General features: G+C 41.9%; 2 protein-coding genes across 19 annotated transcripts in view; one reads left to right on the plus strand and one right to left on the minus strand.

The window, feature by feature from the left end:
* The window catches only part of sicily (NADH dehydrogenase (ubiquinone) complex I, assembly factor 6 homolog sicily), a 77,711-nt gene extending 70,823 nt beyond the window's left edge, over positions 1 to 6,888 (plus strand). Inside the window, exon 6 of the mRNA XM_067113172.1 lies at positions 6,567 to 6,888. Coding sequence (XP_066969273.1) covers positions 6,567 to 6,749 — 183 coding nt within the window. The 3' untranslated portion in view covers positions 6,750 to 6,888. The remainder of the gene's footprint in view (positions 1 to 6,566) is intronic.
* A 1-nt stretch (position 6,889) lies between these two features.
* Positions 6,890 to 19,362, minus strand: part of CdGAPr (GTPase-activating protein CdGAPr) — an 842,258-nt gene continuing 829,785 nt past the window's right edge. For all 18 annotated transcript variants that reach the window (XM_067112526.1, XM_067112522.1, XM_067112521.1 and 15 more), the window contains one exon: positions 6,890 to 7,825. In XM_067112526.1, coding sequence (XP_066968627.1) covers positions 7,819 to 7,825 — 7 coding nt within the window. In that variant the 3' untranslated portion in view covers positions 6,890 to 7,818. The remainder of the gene's footprint in view (positions 7,826 to 19,362) is intronic.

A 19,362-nucleotide genomic window follows, 5' to 3' on the forward strand; every position in this document is an offset into this window, starting at 1 on the left:
CAGAAGCTTGTCAGAGCATAAGGGTTTTCAAGACACGTCTGCAAGATGCAGACATCAATATCCTAGCCGTGTCTTCCAGGCTACGTGGGCGATTTTCCGAAACTGATGTCTCAGACTCGTGTGACCGAAATTGCAGATTTCCTTCTTTTTCTGAGGAGATCTAGGAATCTCTCGTCATTCAACATTAAGGGGTATTGAGCTGTGTTTAGTTCAATGTTTAAGCACAGAGGTTCTGAATCTTGTGTCAGTTCCAGATCTTAACAACCGTGTCAAGTCCTTTGATATGTCTAAGCAAAGAAAGGAAGATCCTGTCTCTTGGAACCTGGACATAGTGTCAAAGCGGTTGACGGTCCCTCTTTTGAACCCCTTTGTTCCTCTTCTTGAATAAACCTTACTTGGGACTCTTCTCTTTGTGGCCTTGGCTACTGCTAACACATTAGTGAGTTCCAAGCCATTGATAAAGGGTAGGCTTTTTGTTTTATATGGAGATGCAGTTTGCTACTTTACCATTGGTTTTAGCCAAGAATGAGGACCCTTCCAAGCCCTGGCCCCATTCTTTCTCCATTAAGACCTTAACGGATACCTTGGCCTTGAGGAAGAAGAGAGAAGTCTTTGTTCTACTAGACCTTAAGGTATTTCCTGGGCAGGACCAAGAAGAGCAGAAGACCATCCAGTAACCTCTGGTGCTCTGTCAAGAAACCGTCTCGCCCTCTGGCTAAGAACGCTTTGTCCGTCTTCGTCAAAGGCTTAATTTCTGAAGCACACTCTCAGATTCAGGACATTTTGTGTACTTTTAAAGTGAAAGCTCTTGACGTCAGGGCAGTCTCTACCTTATTAGCTTTCAGGCACACATGTCCCTCTCTTTCATTCTGCAGTCGGCCTACTGGAAGTGCAAACTGATCTTTGTGTCTCACTATTTGAAAGTAGTTGAAACAGTGTTGGAAAATTGCAGTACCTTGGGGCCATTATCAATGGCTGGCATGGTATTGGGGGAGGAAGCATGAGAATCTCTTTTTCTGTGGCTATCACTTCGCCTTTAAATAAGGTGTCAAATTTTCTGGAGCCATGGGGTACAATGTACAGTACTTGGAGTACCCACCAGTCTCAGCAGATGGGTTGTGGTGTTTTCAGTGTAGGTGAAAGTGTTGTCTGGTTGTTTTTTGTTTTGGTACTATATCCAGGGCAAGGGCTCTTTTGCATGCTTTGCCAGGAGTTAGGCATATTCTCCACTGCAAAGTTCCCACTTGAGTAGAGGCGACCCACAGCTCAACCGCCATCCCACTACAGGTTAAGATGAGCATCAACCAGAGGCAGTATTCACCTGCAGTAAGTTCTCTTAACACATAAGGAAATGACAAGCATTGTTTCATTGCTAGCAAGTTTTCTATATCAAGTCATTACCATGCCTTAATGTTTTGGAATAGAATAAATCCATGTATCCCACCCCCATTCAGTGTGGGATTCAGCTATGTAATTACTTGGTAAGTTACTTGTATGAAAATGATATTTTCATATTAAAATTAAGTTTTATCTATGCTTACCAAGTAATTACAGAATCAGAGCCCACCTTCCTCCCCTCTCATGGACATAAGGGCACAAACAGAATGAGGTTTTCTGCTAATTTGTTTCGAGTACTCCTGTTAGTGGGCAGGCTTGTCACCTACACTAAACTATCGAAGTGCTACCGCAGTTTTTTAAATAAAGGTGGCCACATGAGTTAGAAACTAAAGCTATGTAATTACTTGGTAAGTGCTGTATATATTAAACTTAATTTTATTATGAAAATATTTTTTCTGAATATTTCACACTTAGCCAGCTGTATGCTGTAAAAAAATTTGTTTATCTAGCCTAGGCTACTGCTTTATCTAGTCTAGGCTATTACAAATCACCTTTAAGGTTATAGGCTATATAAGTAGCAGTAGTAATCATTTATGAATTATATAATTACGACTTAAGTTTTGCCGTAAAAGTAAATTCTTAAATGTTACAACACTTAAGCTAATTGTATACTGTAAACTAATTTGTTTATTTAGCCTAGCTTACTGCTCTATCTAACCTAGGCTACTACAAACAAACCACTTTTAAGGCTATAGGCTACGCAAGAACATAGCTGCAGTAGTCATTAATTAAGTTATATAATTACTACATAAGTTTTGCCTTAAAAGTAAATTCTTGAATGTTACGCCACTCAAGCTAACTGTATACTGTAAACTAATTTGTTTATAGTGTACTTAGCCTAGGCTACTACAAATGCTTTTAAGGCTATAGGCTAAACAAGAACACAACTGCAGTAGTCATTAATTAAATTATATTATTATTACATAAGTTTTGTCTTAAAAGTATATTCAAGCTAACTGTTCATCTAGCCTAAATTACTGTAACTCACATTTAAGGCTATAGGCTACATAAGAAAATGCTTCAACAAAAAGATTTTGCCAAAGGAAAAAATTTTTAATAAGCTAGGTACATAAATTAAGTACACTTTCAATGGCCATTGTATGAAAACATAAAAGTTAATCATTGCAAAGTTAAACGGACATTGTGAATGATTTTTCCTTCTATGCTGCTCTCAGTGGATCAATACTTATTGAAAGTAGTTCCATAAGGAAAAACGTCATGTGGTCTGGTAAAAGTTCCCTTATATCAATGATAATTGGGGAACATTTTCACCAAAAAATGCATTCACTACAGCCAAACAATTGGTGTCACCTTAAGGTTTGGAAAATTAACGCGGTTAAAAGCCTGTTATGGCTCAGCATAACTTACATGAATGGTCGGTTAATTAAAAGCCACTACGGTTGACAATAGCGAAACTTTTTTTCTAGCCTGCCGTGATCTAAATACTTCGGTATAATTACACATTGGCTAATCCACACACCCAACTTTGCGTTGGCGAGAGAAGCTGGATTCCGGCTTTTCACACACAAAATAACTACCAGCTAAAAAGTTTTTTAAAACTAAAACTTTCACTGGGACATAAAAACTAAACACTTAACTTGCTTCTTTACTTGATACTTCCATAATAATTGAAATTTGTGTTAGGAGCACTGAGCACTGACTTGATGTCTTTACTTCATGGACCAATACAGAGTAATGGCTCCCGGTCTGTCCAGAAGACTCCGGATTACGTGTAGTCAAGATGGCAGCATATGTATACGTGTCAGAGTAACTTCTTCTCGCAGGCTGATATAGAATTGAACCTAAGTAACCGTTGCAGTTAAGAGAAAAGAGTCCCACTTAACTTTGAGCTCTATACTCCATCATGTGTCTATGGCACTTATACTGTGCCTAGACCAACTAAAAGAGACTTTTTTTGTTTATATTAATTTGTCTATCATGAATCCTGAATGGACCCATGAGAGTAAATCCTTTGAGGATGAACAGCGGCCACAAAATAAAAAAAAATAATTATGCACGGTGTGAGAGAGAGAGAGAGAGAGAGAGAGAGAGAGAGAGAGAGAGAGAGAGAGAGAGAGAGAGAGAGAGAGAGAGAGAGAGAGAGAGAGAGAGAGAGAAATGAGCAGCTCAGTGTGTTGCCACTGTCTATAAAAAATTTCATGACTAAGTTTGCATTATAAATGTTTTTAACATCTTACTCAGGAGAGTGCCATGTCCCATGCAGGAAGATATGCTCTGCATTGGTATGACATGTTACCATAGTGTGAAATTTATATATTTTTATAAAAATTTTTTTATAGAAATTCTCTTATGCTGGCAACTTTGCCTACTTGATCCATGATGCAAAATTTTTCAAGGTTACTGGGAAACAGTTTCTGTATGGCATTTTTGGAAGAATATTTATGAATTTTTTTCTCATGCAGACTTGTGGTCTTTACATGCTTTTATTTAATTTGACTTCTGTGTCTTTCTGTGTGTCTGTTTGGCTCAAAACTTGTAACTCAATTTTCGACCTGTTCCCTTCTTCCGATGGACTTGAAATTTGCATGGTTACTCAATCCCAGTGATAATACAACCTTACATGATCAGCAGGTCAGCAATTACCTCTAGTGACCCTACAGTGACCTCTCGCTGTTTCTCAGGATTTGTATGAAACTCTTCAGATTTTTCATACCTTCTTTGACTCAGTAGAATAAGTTAATAACTATGGATTTTTCAAACCTTCTTTGGCTCAACAGGATATCACGGAATGTAGTAGCAAACAAGCTCAGTTGCCAGAGTCAATAGTGATGGAATGGTCTCTGCACCCAAGTACAGTATCGGAGAAAGGCTTTTTGAGCTTTGGGGAGTTCCAGTATAGATCTCTTTGCCATCTGGCACAAAAGAAAGCTACCAGTGTTCTGTTCCATACTGCCAGACCCATGAGCTGTGATGGAGGATGCCTTTCAGCACCAAGGGACAACTTAGTAGCTTACACCTTTCTGCCATTCTGCTTGATTCAGCAGATCATCAACAGGTTGTAGATCACCTCTAATCTCAGACTGACTCTGGTGGCTCCCAAATAGCCATGTGCTTCGTGGTGTCCAGACCTGCTGGCTATGTTATACAAAGTCCTAAGAGAGATTCTTCCTTGGCATAACCTTCTGTGTCAGCTGCATGTGGAGAGGTACAACCAGGCTGTAGAGGCTGGCGCTTCATGCCTGGAGACTATCCAGGTCTCCTTTGAGCAGGTCTTCAGTGGCTGTATATCAGGGAAAATGGGCTGTCTTTTGTGCTTGATGTCATTGACAGGGTATCCCTGCAGTCAGAACAACTCTTCAGCAGGTAACAGACTTCCTTGTCTTTCTTCACTTAGAGAAGCTCCTCTCAGTCTCCTCCATTAAGGGTTACAGGTCAGCTTTCGGCCAAGTTTTGAGAAATGAGTCTGACTTGTCGCCCATAAGACCCTTTGAGAGAATCACCAGATAGGGATCTGATCCTAAACTGTTTTCCTTTAGGCCTTAACTTTGGCAGAGTAGGTGAGTTTCATGGCATCTCTTATGATGTTAAGCACTGAAGGGGATGGGGATCTCTCACACTTGACTTTATCTAGAGTTCGTAGTGAAGATTTTGAGTCCATTGGTCTCTGAGGTCAGGTTCAAGTCTTCTGCGATCCCCCTCCATAGAGGATTTCATTAGTAGTGAATCAGACGAGATGCTGTGTCCTGTTAAGGTGCTGCGTGACTATCTTAAGGCCTGAGTGTTGACACCTCTTTGTTAGTACTGGCAAGATCAAGAGATGTCCAAGAACGCAGTCTCTTTTTGGCTGTGTGAGACGATCAAGCGGGTGCATGCCTTGTCTAGCAAGGAGGTTGAGGGTACAGACCGAGCAAGAGCTCATGAAGTTGGGCATCGCCCTGACTACGGCATTCAGAAAGAACCTGTTGGTTTTACAGGTCTTATGATGCAGGGGTATGGTCTTGTCAGACAACATTCACCTTTTGTACCTACTGGGCATTGCCCACAAGTCCTTGGAATTTTTTTGGGGTGGGTATCCTTTGGTGGTTGGTCAACAAGTTGGGACAGGTTGCATCTCGTCTAAGGTATTCAGTTAAGTGAGAGTGTGTGCGAGTGACTAGTTCTTCCCCCTTTCTCTTCTCCTGTCTGTAGCGTAGGGCTGAAAGTCAGGTTGCTAGGCCAGTAACTGCTGGACGGATGTGGAATGCAGGTGAGCTACATGACTGGGCCCCAGTCCATTTCTTTTATTTTTGAATTCAAATGTATGCAAGTCCCCCCTTTCTCTTGGCAAGGGACAGACAATAAAACAAACTCATTTGTTGTATTAGCTGTTTAATTGTCCCTGACACATACTGGTTCTTTCTGCCTTTATTAGGTAATGTATGCAAACTGATTACAGTATTTGATGCCCAGAAGCCTAGCAGCTGTAACATCTCATATGTTCAGCATGCTGGAGGTGCGGGGTCCCTTCCTCCGCTCGTATGGACCTTCCTTGTAGGTAGGGAGAACCTGCCAGTTTGCTCAGAGTGCCCAGATTCCTTTCACTAATGGGTAAGTCTCGTATGTGAAGAAAGTGTTTGTATTTATATAGGGACAAATAGCAAATTTTAAAAGTAATTGCATTTTCCTAACCTACAAACCTCAAGTTCTTTGCATAAAAACCCCTCTCAACCACCTGGGCAGGAAGGCAAAGTGGAGTGCAGACTAACATGTAATACCAGGCTTCCCCCAGCCTGTTGATAGTAAACTACCTTGTCACAAAAGTTTTAAATGACCGCTCCAGTTTATGTTTGCAAGCTAAATCCCTTGTAAAGAACTTTGGGTTTGTATGTTAAACAAAAATTTCATGTAAAATCTACTGTATTTTTATTTTTTATGTGCTGATACTTTCTCCCGTCTCATTTTTCAGTTTCTATTTGTTTGACTTTTCCTTAAATTCAGTTTTATTATTTATTTGCCTCATTATCAGCAGTCTTGTGTGGTGTGATAGGCATGTCTCATATTACCTAATATAACTGGGTGAAATTAATATGTATCTCACTTTATATTCCAAGTTAGTGTAAGAAGAATATTGGTCTATTTTATTTAATGTCACACTTCAAGATTTTTGCAAAGTCCAGTAGATGGCCTAAAAAGCCTTTTGAAACTAAATTACTTTTTAACTGTTGCAGGTAAAGGCCTTAATGAAAGATGTTCCTCCAGCAGCAAGAATAGGACTTCTACCAGAAGTTACAATTTCCTCTTATCTTCGTTTTTTGCAAAATAGTGATTTTGATGTATTTGATTCTAGCCTTCAAAAACGCAATCACCTCCTCCCATTGCATCTATGGTGGGCTAAGGTTAGAAAGACTTGAGTGTTTGTTTCTCATGTGACCTCAGTTAAATTGTGTATTATCTTGTTCATTGTTTGAACTAAGAATGTATTTGATATCCATTGTATCCTGTGTAAATAAATAAATATATTTTAAAAACATTAATAATGCAAAAGAAAAACTTTTAATTTTACAATTTATTATATTTATATTTCATACAAGTATGTACACTGAATATCTTCAAAAGGGGTTACTGATGATATTTTATACAAATGGACTTATGAAAACTCTTGCACCAGATTCATCATCATTTACCCTATATCAACAATATGATAATTTTTAAAGGCTTTGGTTAGACTATTTATAGATTTTCATACATTATACAATTTACAATAATATCTAAGCTCACTGCGCATCAGGTACACAGCTGTTGACAAATGTTCTTCTATTTTTGTGCTTTGAAGACAATAACATTTTAATATATAATACAAACAATAAGGTTTTTGTTAACTGATAATAAAATCCAATTAATTTATAAAAATATAAAAGGTCTTCCTGAATACACACACACAGCAACAACAAACTGAATGAACACAATAAAGTAGTTATGAATATGTCAAACTGGATGCTTTAGTGAAAAATGACTATTTACAACACTGGTAGAGTGAACATGATAACAGACATATATCTGAGCAATAAAAAAAATTTTAAAGAAAAATCTGGTCAACAGACATCCAAGAGTATGAGAAACAGTTCAAGTGAATTCTGGATTAAAATGGATTATAGGTTTTAATGGCACAATCTTGCTTTTGAGCAAGACAAAGAATCAAAGAATACCAGATCTAAAATATTGAAACATGCACATGGAAAATATTTGGAATGTAACCACAACAATTCCCTTGTAGAGAGCAGGGCAGCTTCTCGCAGTGACAGATGCCACAGAAGAGTCACTTGTAACTTCTTGAAATTGGAGTAAACTTGTGACTTTGGAAATTCAAGATTGTTTACATAATGACCTATCTGCAGTGCTGTTATTTGAGTAACTGCATCTGAAGAAGAGGTTGATCTTTGGTGTTCAGGGGTTGTACACAGCCAGCAGCAATGATACACTTCAATACCTATGTGAAAATTCATTGAAAATGAGAGTTAAATTTTCTGACAACTACAGGAAATATAACAAAGGTAAGCTTATGGGGAAAATATCAAAGTTCAAAAGTAAATAAAAAAAATTCGTTGTACAAAAACAATAAAACAAAGTAAAATATTTTATTTTATTTAATTATGGATCACCATTACTGAAATTTCAAAACTCTAGAGAGCACTCCAAATTTTAGGGTAATATGTAATATTATTACAGTACAACCTTGTTTTACTGCCTTTTCAATCCAAACCAGTATACTATAACTGTATATGTATACAGTATATTTAAACTTTGAACATCATGAGTAACACACACAAAATGATGCATTATTTCCTTTGGAAACCACATCTTTTGGCAACTATCTCATTTGTACTGTAATATGATGCACTCCATCTTAACCCTATGCCTTTTGTAAAAACACCTCTTATAAATGTAAATCTTTTTTTTGTGTGTGTGTGAAAATTCCTTTGTCTGCTGCATGGGGTATCAAAGACCCCTTTCATATCATAAATTTTTCTTATCTCTACTTAACAGATACTGATTTTATTTGTGGGGGAAAGTGCAAATGAAAACGTGGAAGCTGTGGGGATGAATTGTTTGTGAAGAATATGTGAAATGATTAATCAATTTGGTTACTTAGAGAGGATGAAAGAAAACGATATGTTAGTGAAAATCACTACGTTCTGATGGAGGAGTGCCAACACCCTCTCAGTATTTATCTTCAACTCCTTCCTAGAAGTCATGTACAGGGGACAGTGATGCTATAATCAGATTCTGATTTTCATATTTTGTTTATTTGATCTGGGCTACAAAGAAGAGGTTTTCCTTTTTCTCTTTCACTGTCTCCTGCCTGACACTCATCACTCATGCTGGTTAGTCTATTACAGTATTACTAACTCTCAAAAGATTGTTAACCCCTTAATGTTCAACCCTAAATCATTCTTGTTTTCAAAAACAATGTCAACAATGGAAGTAGGTTTGTCTGTACAGATAAGTGGGGCATGGGCCATGGGAACAGTTTTTGATTAGGTTGACATTATTCCTTCTTAGTAAGTCAACAACTTGTTCAATAAACAATGGTGCCTCACCTCTTCCAGTTCACGTTCTCATGCCATTTCAGCAGAAACATTTCTTCCTTTTTAAACAAATTTATTTCACCATGATCATATTAAAAATACTGATATTTCTTATTATTCAAAGTCTGTTTTATCTCACTTGCTACACCACCATGACTAAGTCTATCTTGACAGGTTTCACTTCCACTAACCTATCCGTGCTCTGTTTTCACTATTTAACAACACTAATTAAATCTTTTCACCTATGCTTCCCTTTCTACCATTTCCTTGTATCTGCATTTCCAGTCCTTTATAAATCTTTCTTACACTACATATTATCCACAAAATTTTATCAGCACAGTGTCCACTTTTTTCCATTTGCATTCAACTTCATATAGGTAATCCCATCACATGTAACAGACATAGATACTTAGAAAAAGGAAGAAAGATACTTAGAAAAAGGAAGAAATTTTGGAGATGTGTCAAAATAAAGTGGTAAGATGCATGGTTGCAGTGCACTGAGATGATCACAGAACAAGGGAGGAAGCTGCAGAAAGATGTGATGTCCAGAGGCTGGAAAACAGACTACCATTTCAAAGACTGAGATGATTTTGGCATATGACAGGAAGGGAGGAGTTGCATTTAAGAAAAAAACCAGTAGAGTCCCAAAATATAAAGGAAAAAAGGCATGACTGAAGACCTAAACAAGACATGAATTCAAGAAGTAAGTACAAAACAAAAGTGCACTTGCATAAGACAGCTGGTACTCTGTTCACACCTGATCCTATAAATGGAAAATTCAATGTAAAAAAGGGATTTTGACGAAGGAAAATCTATTTCTGGAGAGGGGACCATGTCACCCGATGAAAAAGTCCATTCAGCACTTATTTCTAGGTAATTCCGTTGCTAGATACCAGAAAGCTAAATGAAATGCTGGAGTTACTACCCCAGAGCGAGCTCCATCAGATGGAGTCGTGTATGGAAAAAAGAGTGAACTACAAAACACGGAACCTTATCCTATAGAGATCCCAAGGTCAAAAGTCCCACAGGGAGGTGCCGTTACAAACCCATGTACCACCCGTGGACAGCACACAAAACACTGCTAGCGCATTCCATGAAAGCAACACCCCACTAGAATGATGTTTACTATGGGAGGGACATGACACATGATGGAGGTGGGTCATCGGGTGACGGTCCCCTCTCCAGAAATAGATTTTCCTTCACAAAATCCCTTTTCTGGATCGGGTCCCGTGTCAGCCGATGAAAATTAACAGAGAAATAAACATAATTCTTAAACTAAAAAGATAAAAATTCTAAGGGGAACAGAAGACCGAAGGTCAAAAAGAAACTTTTAATCACTAGTAACAATAACAATAATGTACAAAAGAAACTGATGTTAGCTTAAAAATACATAAACAAATAACTATACAATATTGAAAACCTTATATAACTTAAATGTGTCATTTAGACAAATACATGGATAACACAGCCAGGTGAGAAGTCAAGGCAAGCCTGACTGAAATGACCGTAAGGGGATAACTGAGGCAGTGGAGGAGGAAATGACTAGGAATCAGAAAGGGAACCAGAGGGAGGGACAACGTTCCCTGCCGCGACTGCTGAGAATTTAAGAGCTTCTAAGGATTTCAAATAGTGACGTTGAAAACCAAGGGTGACTTCCAACCGGTGTACCTGGTAAGATCCGTGAAATTCATGTAATGAAAGTAATTAATGGAGGTGGCCACAACTCTAATATCATGAACTTTTGGGACTGAGTCAGGGTTAGCCTGCTTGATAAAGTAAAGGATCTGTTGTCTAATAGCAGACATAGAAAGATTACCCCCTCCTTCCCTGATAAAGAGAGGCCCAGAAGAGATGTGAGAGGACCTGTCTAAATAAGCCCTCAAAGTATGAACTGGACACAGGGACAGGTCTAGAGGCAGAGGAAGAATTTTCCAAGGCGACCACCTATGCTGCGGATCTTCATTTTTGGCCAGGAAGGTAGGGTGAGAATCAGCAAAACCTCCCCTGATGGAAGAAGTCGACGTGGTTGGGTTCCCTAGAGAGTGCAGACAGCTCCGAAATTCTAGCACCCGAAGCCAGGCTAACTAAAAACAACGTTTTCCTCAACAAGGAAAGGTAGGGGCAAGATTGATTATCGATATCTGAGGCTAACTTCAACACGTCATTTAGAAACCAGGAAACCGTATGTGGACGGATTACTGGCCTCAGACGTGCACATGCTTTAGGGATGGAAGAAAGTAAGGGTCTGTGAGGTCAATTTTGAAACCATACAAGAACACTTTTACGTAGAGCCGACTTGACTGTAGTAACAGTACTAGCGGCTAAACCCTTCTCAAACAGTGATCTAAAAAGGAGACCGCTAAATTAATGGTCATTACTGTAGCCTCAGATTCTCTTAAAAGAGTGCTAGTTTCTTAATTGCTGAGTCGTACTGACGAAGAGTGGAGGCCCGTTTATCTGATTCTAAGAACATGGTATTGACAGGATCAACGTTAGCATCCCTTTGAGCCGCAAACTTCATAAAGTCCACAAAGCCAGGGCATTTTGGATTTTTGAGGAAGCTGACACAGTCTGAGTTTGTACTACTTGTGTTAGTTTTTGACTGGGGATTCGGATGTGGCGAAGTTTCAGTTCTAGTAGAAGAAAACCAGCTGCTCTTTGGCCAGTAGGGAGCCACTAGAGCTATTTGACCCTTGAACGTCCTCAGTTTGTGGAGGACTTTCAACAACAAATTCACTGGAGGGGAACAGATAGATCACCTTCCACCTGTTCCAATCCAATGACATTGCGTCCGTGAAAAGAGCTTGAGGGTCCAGGTTGGGAGCTCGTAATGAGGGAGCTTGTTGTTGAGCTTGGTTGCGAACAAATCTACCTCAGACCCGAACTAGTTGGCAGATCAATTGAACAGGCCCCTGTCTAGGGACCACTCCGACTGAGGAGTTGTCCTGGAGAGGGAATCTGCTGACGTTTCGGACCCCTGCAAGATGGGTGGCAGATAGGTGCCACTTGTTCTGCAGGCCAAGGAAGAAAAGTGCAATCATTACCTGGTTGATCCTGCTCGATTTTGAACCTCCCTGTTTATGCAGTGGACTACCGTGGCGCTGTCCAGAACCAGTCTTATGTGAATCTTCTTGGGTGGAAGAAGCTTCTTCAAGGTAAGGAAGACCGCCATGGCCTCCAGAACATTTATATGGAACTGGCGGAACATGAGGACCAAGTCCCCTGTACTTCTTGGTGTTGAGAATATCCTCCCACCCGCAAGGAGGCGTCTGTGTGGATAACCAACGCGGAGGAGGAAATGAAGGGGACTGACTTGGACAGGCTCTTGACAGTTGACCAAGGGCCAGTCGCTTCTTCAAGATGTGGGGAATCAGAGACACCTTGTCCCTGAGCCTGATATTTGCCCGACTCCGCCACACTCTGTTGATATCCTTCAGTTTCACTTTCAGCAACAGGTCTGTCACGAGCGAACTGAAGGGAGCCCAAGACTCGTTCCTGGGTCCGCCGAGAGGCCCTTTTGGATTTGAGAAACTGTCTGGTTGTTCTGGCTATCTCCTTCCTCTTGGGAGGAGGAAGAGAGCTTGTGAGAATTCAGATCCCACTGGATTCCTAGCCATTGAAAACAACTGCTGGGAACCAGGCGGGACTTCTCCTGTTTACACGAAAGCCCAAGGATTCTAGAAAGTCGACCACCACGGATGTAACTCTCGGCATTCCTCGGCTGGATGCCCAGATGATCCAGTCGCCGAGATACGCAGCCAGCGTAATTCCTTGAGATCGGAGTTGCTGTACGACCGTGTCTGTCAACAATGGTAAAAATCCTTGGGGCTATGTTGAGGCCGAAAGGCATCACCTTGAAGGAATATGCCTGCCTTCGAGCCTGAACCCCAGAAAGGGGGAGAACCTTCTCGCAACCGGGACGTGATAATAGGCGTCGGAAAGATCTAGAGAGGTGGTTACGGCTCCACGGGGCAGTAGGGTCCGAACTTGGGAGACAGTAAGCATCCGAAACTTGTCGCATAGCGAATGTAGGAATTCAGACGGGACAAGTCCAGAATTACTCTCCGTTTGTTGGAACCTTTCTTTGGGAACACTGAAGAGCCTGCCTTGGAACTTCAGAGACCTCACTTTCCTTATAGCCTGTTTCTGTAGGAGATCCTCCACAAAGTCCTCGAGATCCTTGGTCGTAGCCTGATAAAACTTGACTGGTGGAGGGGGGATTGTCGATCAACTCCAGCCTAGGCCCTTGGAAACTATACTCTGAGCCCAGGGACAGAAGGTCCACCGAGCTCGAAAATGGTACAGCCTCCCGCCCACAGGATGTATGTCATCGGTCCTGTGTTTGCTTCCCCCCTCTGGAGCCTCTACCTCCCCTGTTCCTGGGAGAGGAGCGGGGGGCTCCCCTTCCCCGAGCGAAGCCACGGGGCTTATTGCTTCTGGGTGATTGTCTGGGGCGAAATTTCCCCTGACTTTCATATGCAGGATTGAAAGCTGGGGAGGAGACATAGGAAGGAGCAGCCAAAGACTGATGTGCCGGGTTTACCAGGACATACTGAGGGGGAGGATGGGAGGAAGAGGTCGAAGGTTGACTTTGTAAAGGAACCTGGACCAAGGACTGAGCTGGAAGACGTTTGAAGTGTTTAAATTTCTTACTGGACTTGGTGGGAGTGCTGGCAAGATCAGACTGTTTCCTTTTATAGGGCAGGCCCCAACGGGAACGGAGGCTTTGATTGACCCTAGCTGCCTCAGATAAGACTGCATCAACTTCTTCTTGTGGGAAAAGATTAGCACCCCAGATCGAACTCTTAAGAAGCTTATTTGGTTCATGCCGAACTGTGGCTGCTGAAAAGATGTGCTTCCGGCAGGCCAGTCGGGCAGTCATAAGTCAAACAGATCTTGTTGAAAACTCGCCAAGAGAGATTTCGTCAAGACCTGGAATAATGGATCTTCTCTGTAAACCAAAGAAGTTGCTTCCGCTAAAGCCAAAGAGTTCAAAGACCTGGCGAGCCTTTCCTTAGTATCAGCCTCTGTTTTCAAGAGCGACTCCGGGATCTTAGGGAGCTGCTCACTGAACAGATCAGAGGCGCAGTCTGGGTCAAGTCGAGTCACCGTAAACGTATTAGGGGCTCCCTTCCAGAAGTCGGTGCCTCCGGGAAAGACGAGCGATGTAGGGTCCGTCTCACGGAGATGAGGAAGGGGTTTACCTTCGAAGCAAGCCTGGCTAGTCAGGAGGCCACTTTCAAAGTGCAAGGGAGAAGGAGAACATCACTGAGAGTGAACATAGTGAACACTCCCTTAGCTGGTGTGAGCTTAGTGTTCTCCGCTTGCCACTCCGTAGGGTCCTCATCAAAGACGACTGGGCTTGGTCCCTAGGATAGATGACCGTCTCCTTAGGGACTTTATCAGACCTGTTCCAAACCTCTCCCTTCAGCCTGGCAAAACCAGTGTAGGAGATGTCAGGTCCGGAGGATAGAACTCTAACTCTTCCACTCTCCTCGTGCCTAAACCCTCTATGGTAAGAGTACCTTCACTGGGAGCATAAAGGGTGAGACGCCAAGATTCCCTAGATCAAAGGGAGGGAGAGTGGAAGGGTCAGGAACAGAATGCCTAGAAACGTTGTTGAGATTCCACCTTCTTGAAAGAGACTGAAAAAGAAGAAGCAAGACCAGACAGCTTACTGTCTACTCTCGCGTCGATCTTCTCAAATCTCGCGTCGATTCTTTCCAGGAACTGTTCAAAGAAATGAAGTGTATCCAAAGAAGGAGGAGGGGAAACTACCTGACGTGATTGAGGCTCCGCCTGGGACCCGGAAGGGGAGGCTGTACTCGTCGACGGGACGGGGCTCGCCCGCCGTCGATGCCGCCGCCGGAGGGACCCCATGTCGGCCTGCCGGAGTAGGTAAGGTTTTCTTTTTAACGGACTTCACCTTCGGGGCAATAGACCCAGACGTGCCCGAAAGGTATGAAGATTTAGAAAGCCTTTAAAAGAAGCAACAGAGGAAGAAGGAGAGTTAAACAGTGAAGAACCTGCCTCACTTACCCCCCTGCCTGATGCTCTGGGATAATGCTCGGAGACTCAAGGCGAGAGCGACCGCCGCCGCGGCTTCAGTGCCGCCGCTCAAAGCCGAACCGTCTGGAGAGGGCTGGGTCAACTCGAATCCCGGCAATCAACGGAGCAGCAACCTGCGTCGGTGACAGAAGCTGTGATCCAAGCGCCGGGGAAAGAGGACATTACAAATGTCCCGAGAGTATGTAGGATTGCCAGCTCCTACGTTGCGCCCAAAACCGCTAACCCAGACTTTAAGGGCCTGAATCAAGAATCACGAGACTTGCGGTCAGCCTGCGGAAGAAAAACATTATTGTGGTCTTACCAAGGCGGAGGGAATCGATAAAAATGTAAATATTATAGTTGGCTAAGAAGGAAAGATGCATGATCACCTACCGAATCATCGATAGCCTGCTCGTAAAGAGCGTAGCAAACATCACATCCGTCAGGGTGCCAAACAATAAGATCCCCTACGTGGACCGCATCCGGAGTGAGACCGGCAAACCGTGGCCGCTGGCCTGATGGAGGGCTGCGGAGCACCCTTCTTCTTGGCAGCGTACCACCTGTAAGAGTATGAGATTATGAGTACACTGTGTAAGGTGCGGAGTAGTGTGCGGAGCAACACAGTATTAAACCAAGTCGTGAAACCAGCCGGAATGATCCGGGAGGTAACCTGGTAAAAACTCATACAAGCAAAAATAATAATAAAGCAAAATAAATTTACGGAACTAGCGGAGTAACATGCCTTAAAGTAAGTGACGGATACAAAGTGAAATGAAATGGGAAGGTTAAACTGTCCGGAGAAAGCGCATTCCGGCAACTAAAAATAATATGAAACTAGCGATAACGGAAGACCGATAAACGCTAGAACGCCGGAGCGGGAAGCAAGGAATGCGCTCCGAAAGAAGACAGTAGTTAGCTAAGGTCAGGGAACGCCAAGAGCCCGACACGAAGACAGTCAGGCGGAAAGCTCTAACTGGCAACGAAGAAGGGACTGAACCGGAGTGTCGCCAAATTAAACGACACGGAGAAGACGATATGAAGGGGAGGAATGGGAACCCGAAGGAAGAACCGAAAGGAACGACCAGAGAGTGGGAATGCACAATCCGGGCGTTCCGTGTCCTCCCGCCCACACGCTGACTGAGTCGTTACCCAGCAAACGCGAGAGAAGCAGGAGAGGAACAGGGACAACCTCTTCCAAGGGGGGGGGATGGGGACAGGGAGATAAAGATGGCCAAAGATGGTGGACAGGAGAGGGGGAAGCTCTTCCCGGAGGGGGAAGTACAAAGGTAAAGTCACGGACCGTACCAAAGAGAGGCCAAACAATGCAGAGGAAGGGGGCACAGGCTATAGGCTAGGAAAAGGATGGGTCGACATATCCAAAAACTAGAACTAACCTTAAGTAAATACCAAACTAGGGTAGGCTACATGAAGCCCCTCGCTATCCCAGCTTAACCAAGAGGCTCATTAGCCTCTGTGGCAAAGCCGAAACAGGGAGAGGGAAGCAACATGAGGTCCCTCGCTATTCCAGCTTAACGAGGGCTTATCAGCCTACGCAGAAAGCCGAAACAGGGAAGGGAACATAAGGAGAAGACCCTGGTAAAACTTAAGGAAAGCGCCGCATGGAAAAAGCGAACACAAAACCCTAGAAGGGCATGTGAACGGAAAGAATGAACGACCATCCCCCTTTTTTATGGAAAAAGGGGGGCAATAGCCTAACGCCCCAAAAAAGGAAAACCAAAGCTAACACCAACCCATAAAGTAAAAATATCAATACAAAACAAGAGGAGGACCATACCCAACACGATGTGGGCGTGAAGGGAAATGCGCCTCAAAAAAAAAGAAACATCCATGATAATCATCAAATATCAAATGCATCCGAACACTGGGTTAAAGGGAAAACAAAAAAAAAAAAAAAAACTTAAAAGTACAAACGTAAATAAAATTCCCAGAAGCTACGAGAAGGAAGGGGCAAAAATAAGGCATGTAAATGAATTGATAAAATGCGAATAGGCTCGAGGGAAGCCGCGCTAAACACCAGCCCTCAACTCGAAGCAAAGGGAAACAAACGTAGTCAATCAAAATCACTAATTAGACCTCATGAAAAGGAAAATGCTCCTAAACACGAAGAGGAACCGTGAAAAGATTGAAAAACAGGGCGACCCAAGATCACGAACCACGCATGGAGGTCACGTGAGGCCGTGAGAGGAGACCGAGGCGGGCGTTATAAATCCCTTTAATTATTAAACTAAAGGGAAATAAGAGCCTCAATCGCCTCAACTAAAACACGAAATATTGGTACTCAACTTAGGTGACGAAAGACCTTGTGAGGAAGTCATAATGATGCAAAAAGGCACAAGATTAAAAGCACAACGAAAAAAACGTGTGAACGATGGTGCTTGCTGAAATGGAATGCGGCTAGCAGTGTTTTGTGTGCTGTCCACGGGTGGTACATGGGTTTGTAACGGCACCTCCCTGTGGGACTTTTGACCTTGGGATCTCTATAGGATAAGGTTCCGTGTTTTGTAGTTCACCCTTTTTCCATACACGACTCCATCTGATGGAGCTCGCTCTGGGGTAGTAACTCCAGCATTTCATTTAGCTTTCTCTGGTATCTAGCAAACGGAATTACCTAGAAATAAGTGCTGAATGGACTTTTTCATCGGCTGACACGGGACCCGATCCAGAAATGTTAATGATGGGAAGATTACACTCCACATCCACACTTCACTTGCATAAACAGGAACTGGTTTAAAACTCTCTTCACTATATATGCTCCATCTTTTGCTGCTGTATACACACTGCTCTCTCACACCTTTTGTAAAAGACCTTGCTATCTTTCTTGCTTAATGAAAGCTCTCCTCATAACATTCATACTTGCATTTGTTGCTCCAGCTTCTAGGCTTACATTTACCCTAAAAACTGTGCTCTAACATTCACTTTCAACTTTCTTTTAAAACATTTTTGAACTTACACTCGAGTTTCTTCATCTTTTCACTAACAGCACTTCATCAGTATCATCTGCAGACCTCAGCCACTCCACATTTCCAACAGAAATCCTTTCCTTACTCTGCAAAACTTGAACCTGCACCACCTGTTCTTTCTCTGATTTCTCTCATCTCTCTATTCATGGGACATTTAATACTCACACTTAAGACAATCTCCCATCAAAATACTAGTTTTACTTCCATCTTAACTTCAAAAATCTCAAATTATTTTCTACTCTGCATCATTTATCAATTCTATTGCAAGTTTTTTCTAGGTATCGATACATTCACAAAATTTTATTTACACAAGTTACAATTCATGTTCCTATCCCCAACTTTTCTTATTCCTTACACTTACACATGTCCTTTCCCTCACCGCTCCTATCCCTTCTTCCATAAAAATGAACGACTGTGGTAGCATTACTGACTTTATCTTAGATCAACTTACATCAAACAGTTAACTCTCTCATCTACATATTTTGACACATGCATTGCTGTCATCATAAAAACTTCTAAAAGTATCAGCAACATACCTAAATACGTATTCTATTTTAAAATGCATCTGATCAATTCCAACAGTTTTCTTCAGCTCCATGTATGCCACATACAATACAAACTTTTCCCTAAGCTTTCATACTTCTTAAATGATAAGTTTCACATATATTTTATCCATACACCTTCCTCCATGCCTAAAATATCATTGTTTGTTCCCTTATCTGTCATCGTCTATTTATCTACTCAAGATCAAAACTTCACTGTGCACTGTCTAAGGCACAGCAAGTTTATGCCCTTATAGAGATTTTAATTACTTTAATCACCTCTACCATTATTCCCCTTATCCTTCAACCCATGCCCTATGGAATCTCTCCCTCCACAATACATACTGTACACGTGATGTGAGCCACCTGGTTACACTACTACCACCATAGTGCAGCATTTCACTTGTAATCTCATCAACCTTTTAGCGGCCTTCCTTGCATCGTAAAAAGTAACTGACCATCATTCTTGAGTTCAGATCAATCCCTCCTATTCTGGCATCATTCTGATCAACCATATATCTAGTCTTTCCATCTCAGTTCACCAAATTAACACACAACTGCTTTCTCATCCAACAGTATTTGGTCCAATGGCATTTTTCATTTACAGTAACTATTACAGAGTACTTTTTTCTCACTATTTTTTACATTATTCATCCTCAAGTACACCTCTATGCTCCTTCTCTGTCCAGCAACTGCACTTTATATATTTATCTGCTTTCATTTCTTTTTGAGAAAACCTATTTTTATTTGTATATTAATCTGCTGCTTTTCTCCATGTCTACATGCAAAAATTATAATAGATGTCAAGTTCATTTATTTCAGGTACTGCAGTTCCACACAAACTATATCACTTATATAAAACATATT

Source organism: Macrobrachium rosenbergii, chromosome 12, assembly GCF_040412425.1.
Source record: "Macrobrachium rosenbergii isolate ZJJX-2024 chromosome 12, ASM4041242v1, whole genome shotgun sequence".
Classification (NCBI taxonomy): Eukaryota; Metazoa; Arthropoda; class Malacostraca; order Decapoda; family Palaemonidae; genus Macrobrachium; species Macrobrachium rosenbergii.